At 47.5% G+C, this 8,579-nt stretch overlaps 2 protein-coding genes across 2 annotated transcripts in view; one reads left to right on the top strand and one right to left on the bottom strand.

The window, feature by feature from the left end:
• DYNLT4 (dynein light chain Tctex-type 4) overlaps positions 1–2,972 on the top strand; it is a 5,245-nt gene extending 2,273 nt beyond the window's left edge. The window contains exon 2 of the mRNA XM_072419285.1: positions 1,531–2,972. Coding sequence (XP_072275386.1) covers positions 1,537–2,244 — 708 coding nt within the window. The 5' untranslated portion in view covers positions 1,531–1,536 and the 3' untranslated portion in view covers positions 2,245–2,972. The remainder of the gene's footprint in view (positions 1–1,530) is intronic.
• Positions 2,973–3,729: 757 nt separating this feature from the next.
• The window catches only part of PLK3 (polo like kinase 3), a gene marked incomplete in the record, with an annotated part of 11,103 nt that continues 6,253 nt past the window's right edge, over positions 3,730–8,579 (bottom strand). Inside the window, 7 exon segments of the mRNA XM_072419284.1 lie at positions 3,730–5,754; positions 6,330–6,440; positions 7,584–7,713; positions 7,793–7,955; positions 8,065–8,148; positions 8,237–8,357; positions 8,442–8,560. Coding sequence (XP_072275385.1) covers positions 5,560–5,754; positions 6,330–6,440; positions 7,584–7,713; positions 7,793–7,955; positions 8,065–8,148; positions 8,237–8,357; positions 8,442–8,560 — 923 coding nt within the window.

Raw genomic sequence — 8,579 nt, 5'->3', positions numbered from 1 at the left:
GCTTTGAAGCTTCTTTTAGAGGAATCAATGGAGATTTACCATTCAGATGGAACATGTTCTTGTGTCACATTTATATCATGGCAGTAGCACAGTGCGCCATGTCTAGTTAAGTCAAGTTATGATTTCCTTTTCTGTAGTGAGTTAGAGTTACACCTTTGCAGCAAGTGTTTCTGTTTAAGCCTTGAAGCAAGAAGTTCTGCTTTGTCTTTGGAGAGATTTGGATCAGAGATGGGATCATTCAGCTCTGCTTGTGTAAAGGTGTCTGGTTCTGAATCTTCATCGGCTATGTATTCAGGATCCCATAATTCGGGGCTGTAACTGGCTGCAACTCCAGCGCATTCCTCATCACCTTCTACGGAAGCAAGTCCATCATGTGGCGGTACCAGAACCGACAAGAAATCATCATGGGGACCAGGCCTGATTGCAGAATCCAGGCCGGGATATATAATGCTTGCACTTTTGTTGCCGGGGCACAAATAGTCCGTTAGTTGGTCTCGGCGGTTCTCCCCACACCATCGGGATTGCCAATGGCATTGCTGCTTTACGTCGGTTTAGCCGGTCATGCAGTCCGTTAGAACAACCGGTACAGATGACATGTGGGGCCCCAGATTTATCCCGGTCACAAGTGGACAGCCGGAATATAATTTGTATATCTTTCCAAGTTCCGGGGTAATTTGGCGACGTTGTGCTTTCGTGGTGAATGGACCGCACACGTAACAGATACCGTCCGGATCATTAACGCAATTTCCAGGCATGATGACAAATCTATCGCAGTTAGTGCGGTCTCCGGCCTCTCGCTAAATGTTAATAAATGTTAAGTCTATTTATAACGAATTCACACAATTTATAATTAGCTGCATCACAAAACTAGACGTGCTAGAGAAAAATACTACAAAACCCACATAAAGTTATCTCTGATGAAAGTAACATGTTGGCCTGTGTTATCATCAATAAACAGTCTGTATATAGTGCCAACATATTACATAGCGCAGTACAGGGGATGTAAATGTCAGACAGATACAGACAGTGGCATAGCAGGAGAGGACCCTGCCCCGAAGAGCTTACAATCTAAGAGGTGGGGGAATCTCAGCACGCATTACACAGACATGGCCCACCGGTGCAATGGGGCCCCTGCAGACGCCTTAGAAGCCTTTGATGTCATTTTTAGTTGATCTCAGCAGATGGAAATCCTCTCAGCGTTTTCTGTGTACCACAAACATTGTTTTTCCATGAAATGATTTTTTCTTTTTAACATTTTTGTCTACTTCGCCCCCCCAGTCACTTCCTGTCTGCACTGGTGATAGTGACAACACTGGGCCATGTCATTGCAATGTGAGATGAGTAGCACAGGCTCTTGTAGTTACCACCAGGGACACATATAACAGGGTGACAACACAGGCACATAACTGGAGATCGTTGTCACCCCTTAACAGGAAGTACCCAAAACATGGCAGGATCACCAGGGATTATAATTCATGGAATGACAGTGGCTGTAGTCACCAAGCTCTCCTCTGCTTTCATTCCTTGTAGGTCCAGATGATGGAGGATCACCCTGTGTCCCTCCCAGAGGCGGTGCTGGCCCAGCTTACCCAGGCTGCAGGAGAAGTCCCAGGACCGATGTCCTCCAAGTCGGCCGCACTTTTGACCCGCAGAAGCTCGCACTCCGTGGAAATGGGCCCTCGCTCAATCATGCGTCTGAGGAGCATTGAGGAGCGGCATGCCGCTTATTCCCGCCGGAGCTCCGTGGTCAGCAGTGTTCCATTTTCCCGCAAGAACTCCCTGTGCGCTATGGGGCCCAACAAGCGCCTCTCCCTGGGGCCCTGGGCCCATTACGGTCGGGTCAGCTTCTCCGGGCTGCCCCTCTACCAACCGATCCAGGAGATCCAATATGAGAACACCTATAGGACCGGCCCGGACCAAGGCTGTAGGTTCAACCCAGGCCGGGCCCAGAATGTTCTGGAGGCGGTGCTGAGGAACTACCTGGCAGATACCAACTACAGCGCCATCACTGGTGGGCAACTGGGGCAGAATCTTTCCGACCTCATTCGGGGCAAAATGAAGGAGCATTGCCCCCCCAGGTACAAGATGGTGTGCAATGTGGTGCTGGGCCAGATGGGCAACCAGGGCCTGAGAGTGGCCAGCAGATCCCTCTGGGACCCCCAAAACGATAACTTTGTATCTGCCACATATTCAAACGCCACCTTATTCGCCGTGGCCATGGTGCACGTATTTTATTACGAGTAACCCCGGCTAGGACCCAAATATTTCCCCTGGTAATCTGTACCCTATAAACTCTCCCTCCCCCACACAAAAAAATAAATATAGACCTATCAGAGGGCTCCATGGGAAAAAATTATAGCCAACCCGATCACTAAAATCACGAGAGCTATAACACAGCAATGGTAATTCAAGGTCATTTTTATTAGTTTTTGGTGGTCCTGCCATCAGAATCCTTGTCTAGGAACTTCCTGTTATAGGGTGACACCACTTTATCCCCATATTGGATTCCAATGGAGGCTGCAAGTGCAGCACACATTACTCAGTACGGTTTATTGTTGTCACCATCAAAAGGTGGACAGGAAGTGGATGCAGAATCAGATATTTACTGGACCACAAGGGAGCCAATGGGAGAAGAGATAGAGCCCAATATACCCCTCCAGCCCCAATCATTGTATGAGGACTGGAGTGTCAGCCTCGGAGGGGGTAGAAGTGATCAGTGACACAGAAAGTTGGGGGGCTCCACCCTGACTATAGGCACTCCCAGTGACCCCACTAGATGGGGAGTGAAACCCCCAGGGATCTTTAGAATTGTTTCCTGGATGTTGTCACTGGTCTGGTACTTTATTAAAACCCTTTTCTTAAAGTGGAACTCTAAACAAAATGAGTTAGGACAATGCAATCCAGCTGTAGCAATAACACCCCTCCCCCTTTTACTACTTCCTGTAAGGGGCCAAATAATGTAAATCTTCAGCTGGAGTTCAGCAATAAATTGTTTCCTTACAACCAGATGTCTGTGGGGTGACAACACTGCTTCACCCAATTACAGGAAGTATAAAAATACAGATCCAGGGAAACTGGTAATAAAGGAAATGTATGGGAAGGACATGACAAACACTGTGATAGCGCCCCTCCCCCGTGTCATCCTGGATTCCGGGCAGTCACTGCTAAAGATTAAACTCCACCCCCTTTCAATCTGCTAATAAACTGTAAAAAAATAAATAAAATACATTTGCTTGTTTCATTCTGTGATGTCATAGCTGTTCTCTATGCAATGCAGGTAGATTGGGGCTGGTGGGTGGGGCTGCACCGAACCTCCCTGCACCTGGCCTCAGCTCTGATGTAAGTGGGTAGGCTTTGGGGAGGAGTTATGCAAATATTAAAATGCCCTGATTGCTGGATGGCAGTGAGGAGTGCGCGGTCCTATACAGGCTGTATTTGCATAAAGATCACACTAGGTAACGCCCACGATGTGATACTGAGCCACTATGAATGAAAGAACTGAAATTCAATTAATGAAGGGGGGGGGCCAGGTAGAGTCTGGCTGTAGAGGGAGGGGCTAGATGATGCTGATGTCCTCCACTCAGGGAAAGAGGCGGAGTCTAACATGCTGCAGCTTCTAATGTACAGAAAGCTATTTCAGTACAGGAGGGGAGCCCAGAGGGGCCAATTCCTCAGTAAATTCAAAAGTCAGATCCCACCCGGTGTCAATCAATCCAATCACACAGAAGATGCGATTTCTCAGAATATTTATTCGTTTTTTATATAAAAATTGTTTATTTCACTTTCCCTGTTTGATTAATGAGATCTAAGAAAACAAATACATTAAAAATAAATACATTCTTTATAAATAAAACATAAATAAACCTCAGAATAAGGAATGAAAAACAAACAAAGCTTCATGAGAGATTCTTCGCAATCTCGTACCGTGAAACCAAAAAACTTCAAGTAAGGGCCCGGCTCCCGGGGAGGTCCAGCTGCCAATGGCCCACAATGTGTAGCGTATCAGAAAAGGATTAAACGGGTCTGTGCGGTGGGCGCAAGTTAAAGTGCCGTGATAGAGGGGGGGCACCGCTGACCCGCATGTACAGTGCCCCCCAGATTCACAGAATTAACCCTTCGTCTCTAAAAGGGTCTTTGGTAATGATAAAGTAATAAGACGAAAATATAAATAGTGTTCTATCATATGAGAAAATAAATTATGCCGATTTTTTGCTTAGAACAGCAAATTCTGAAATAAAAATTTGCCTTTGGTAACTTAGGATAGTGAAGAGGGGGTGAGTGCCCATTGGCACAAGGTGAAGGGTTCTCGGACAGACCGGCACAGCAAACAAAGCTGATGGGAGCAGCAGGGATCGGGTTCAATGATTGCAGTGACACCAAACTGCCCGAGGGCCCCCACAACCACAGCTGGGGGCAGAAGCCTAAATATGCTTTGCAGAGTATATAGGGCACAGAAGAGCCAACGCTTGACCATGCCATGCTATGTACCCGGCTTTCCCAACCATGGCTCCCCAAGCAGCAGAACATTCCATGGCACACAAACCTCACAGCCAGGGACCCCCAGGATCTCCTGCCTGGTGGTGCCCTATAGACCCTGGCACAGAGGTGCAGGAATGACCCCCAATACAAGGGGCCCTCACTAATAACCAAAAGTGGCCTATAGATTTTGCAAGGGTTTCCACAACATTTTAGGGCCACTAAATGGCCCAGGTCTAAACAAATTGTTCAAAAAAAAAAAGAAGCTCAGGGTTCAGAGATTTGAAGAAGCTCCCAATTTCAGGGACTGAGCTGCCCAAAAGCTCCAATTTACAGGTCAGGTGTATGAATTTCTAGAAATGCCACTTGTATGCAATCGCAGAAATGCCCCAACTCTGAACATCTGCAGCCTCTGAATGCAGGGATTAAAATGGCAGATATTGGATTGTAAATAACAAATATCACTTAAACTGGGTGTGAATCAGCCTCGTCCTCCCCCAGGAAGAATCCATTAAAGGGCCACTTTGGTGAATAGAGCTGCAATGGGTCAAATATTGCACCAGTTGTGCGGGGGGGGGGGTCACATTCAGAGTGCCAAACCTTCACTCCCAGCAGCTGCTCATCCATAAACTTTGATGGCCAGCAAGGGACAGCTGTTTCTATTGTGTTATGAATGGGGGGGAAGTTTGAGTTCCTTTTAAACAGCCACAAAAGTTCAGTTTAACCCCCTTGATGTCACCGCATTATACCCGTTGTGTTGAGCTGATTGCATGCATTGCAGGCTGTGTAATGTGCCGGTCAGACAGCCAAAGTGAAGAAATAAAAGTTTACCCAGATGGGGAGAAGCACCGGAAGTGGTGAGGAATTGGCGAGCCGTGCAGTGAGGCGTCTGTTCACACCGGTAAAAGTGAAGGCAACTCCATCTCGCTACAGTCCGGAGAAGGATTCAGTGAAGCACCAAAAAGCTCTGAGGAGCCATTGGATTGTAAAAGTTGTGTCGCCTGGAACCACCAGGTCCAAAGGTTCCAGAAATCTAGGAGGGCCAGCTATGGCAGGAGGATTAGGAAGAGGTCGGTCCTGGATTTAGGATTCTGCTTTCTGTTGAAGCAGTTTCAGGGTGTATTTCAGGCGGTGATACATGTCAAGGCTGCAGCCGCCCTCCACCAGCGAGCTAAGCGGAAACGTTTGGGAGTTCCTATCCCGGTTTATGTAGGTGAGGAGATACGAGTCGTGTGGTTTGCTGAGAATCAGCTTAGTGTGATCATTGTAGAAATTCACCTGGAAAGAAAACAAGAAGCTGTCAGATCACAGCATGAGAAGCTCTTTATATAGTGCTGACATATTACACAGTGCTGTACAAAGTCCATAGTCATGTGACTGTCCTTCAAAGGAGCTAACAATTTAATGTCCCTACTATAGTCATATGTCATTAATACAGTCCAAGGGCAACTTGGGGAGGAAGCCAATTAACCTATCTGCATGTTTTTGGGATGTGGGAGGAAGCCAGGGTACCTGGAGGAAACCCACACGTCCTGGCTGAGATTCCAACCTAGGACCCAGCACTGCAAAGGCCAGAGTGCTAACCACTGAGCCACCGTGCTGCCATATGCAATTGTGATGTCACTACTGAGCCCATATTGTTCCGAAAGCAAACAATATACAATATGGAGAAGCCGTCAGGAGCAAGGTGAATAGGTCGGGTATTCCAGCAATGTTGGTATGGAAGCCACTGGCATCAGGGCCGGCCATCTAGAATGGGTCAGATACCAGCAGCTTTTGCAAGTGGGAAGTTACTTCTTTACCAGCACAAAGCACCCAGTGACCGGCGCCAGGAACATTCTGCATCATCTCACCTGCAGAGTTCCGTTGTTGAACAGCATCAGCAGCGCATGCTCAGTCTTCACCCATTGCAGCAGCAGCAGAAGCGGCTGACTCGCCTCCTGGTAACAAGGCAAATCTCCACCCTAAAAACAGAGAAACTTTGTGAGTCACAGGCGGACTTTCGACCCAATAAAAAGTCCAAAATGCTACTCAGCAGGATTTCCTCCTTTACATTGCCAAAGCCATCCAAGTACTGACAGAGGTGACAGTAAATGAGGGCTGATTACATCAAATGCTTCTCCCTGAACTCTCAATGAACTGGTTGTGCAACATTCCTGGAATGCGAGGACCTGTCATGGCTCGATGTGTTTATTATCACCCCGCCCGAGGCATAGATTGTGCAGACTGCCCTGAAACCAAGGCTGTACATTCCTGGGGGGCAGCCATCATATGGATCGGTCTCTACATTTTTACATGGAAGGAACCCTTTATATATTATATCCAGAGCTCACTGTAAACTAGTATGGTGGTCAGTGGGAAGAATGTCACCCTTACAGATAGCCATAAGGTTATTGGTGTCACTCAAACTGACCTGAGAGGTGCAAACTGCTCATTGCTCAAGGAACCCCCAGCAACCTCTGGAGGAACCCTGGTTGGAAAACACAGATCAGGAAGTCTATGGGGGGTTGCCCACAGAGTACATAAAGTCTGTGGGGGCACCCTGTGGACCCCTGCCCCCATAGACTTTCTGTACTCCGTGGGTGACCCCCATAGACAGTCGGTTACTTTACTCCCCTGTACTCTTCCACCACACCAAGGGCCATCCTCACCCCCAGGCTGCATTTCACTTCTGTTGAATGCAGACAACATGACTCACCCATATAGACAATTACCCAGATACAGATCTCCAGACCATAGTCCTATACATAGTCTCCTATCTACACCCAAAGTCTATTCACCTAGTAAATTAATAAACTGCTTGGTATACTTTATTCCTTCAGTATGCTGCACACTCATGCAGGTCAGTGCTGAATGCCAGAACTGCAGCACGCAGTGAGATGTTGATCTGATCTGGCAGTGAATGGCCTGGGAACTTCTCAGTGATCGGGGCACAATGGAAAGTTCAGGTGTGGATTTTGCATATATCCGGACGCCTGTGACGACTATGTAAATTGATGCTGTTCAGTTTTGCAAAGGAAGCGTAACATTCAAATAGTGTGACAAGACAGAGGATCCTCCAGCAGGAGAAAGGCAGGGGATAGGGGGTGAGTGTTCATTCCACTTACCTTCATCAGGTTCTTCTCCATGTATGTGGCAAAATACTGCAAGATGCTCATCTGGCCTTGCAACTGCTCTGGGACCGCCGTGACCGGGAAGACAAAATGGCGGCTGTTTGTCAGATTGTAGTGAACATTCCTAAGGAGGGAAAAAGTCTGTCAATATGGCTGATGGGAAACAAGCCAAATCATCTTACCATAAGCACATGACCACCTACCTGCGGTTTGCTGGCAGCACCATGTGAGTGCCATTGTTGAAGAGGACACCAATGCAGCGGTTGGACAGCTGGTACCCAAACCCATATTTGTTGGAGTAATCCACCCATTTGCTTACCCATACAAAGTTGTCATGTCGGGAGAGGGGAGCTGGGTGCCCTTCACCTGTCAACAGGAGCAAAGAGACCATATTTAGCCCTAAATTGTCCCTTACAAAAAAGACGATGGTTCCCTAGGTGTGGGGCAAGGGTTACAGCAATTATTAAATCCTTACCTGTGGGCATGGAGGACAGACAATTTTTGAGAACCTCTAGGGCAGTTTCCATAACCCCAGATGCGGTGATGCAATCTTCTAAAGCTGCAGGTACAGAAAAAAAGTTAGGGGTAAAAAATAAGCCAATTCAATGAAGAAACTATAAACCTACTACTGCCAGGGTGATATTTACCATCGCTGCTGACTAGACTGCCACGTATTGACCTGGACACAGATTTCCCAGAAGCCTCTTCTGTTAGCGTTTCTACAGGGCTCCAGCTACCGCTGAGAGCCTGACCAGCAAGAGGAGAAACCTGCAGACAGAACAGACAGCGCTATTCACAAGGAAATCAAAGGGCAGAAAGCAGCCAATCTGTACACAGAGAGGGACAACTTACCTCATTGGCCTCATTCCCATCCACAGTCTTGTAGCTGAGCTGCCGGCAGATTGAGGTCTTCACCAGACCAGTCACCAGTTTGGAGATATCATCCTTCTCCTCGGAGGGAGACTTCTTTGCTACAAAAGGTAAAGATAG

The sequence above is a fragment of the Pyxicephalus adspersus genome, chromosome 8 (genome assembly GCF_032062135.1).
Source record: "Pyxicephalus adspersus chromosome 8, UCB_Pads_2.0, whole genome shotgun sequence".
NCBI lineage: Eukaryota > Metazoa > Chordata > Amphibia > Anura > Pyxicephalidae > Pyxicephalus > Pyxicephalus adspersus.
This window is presented reverse-complemented; position numbering and strand designations above follow the sequence as displayed.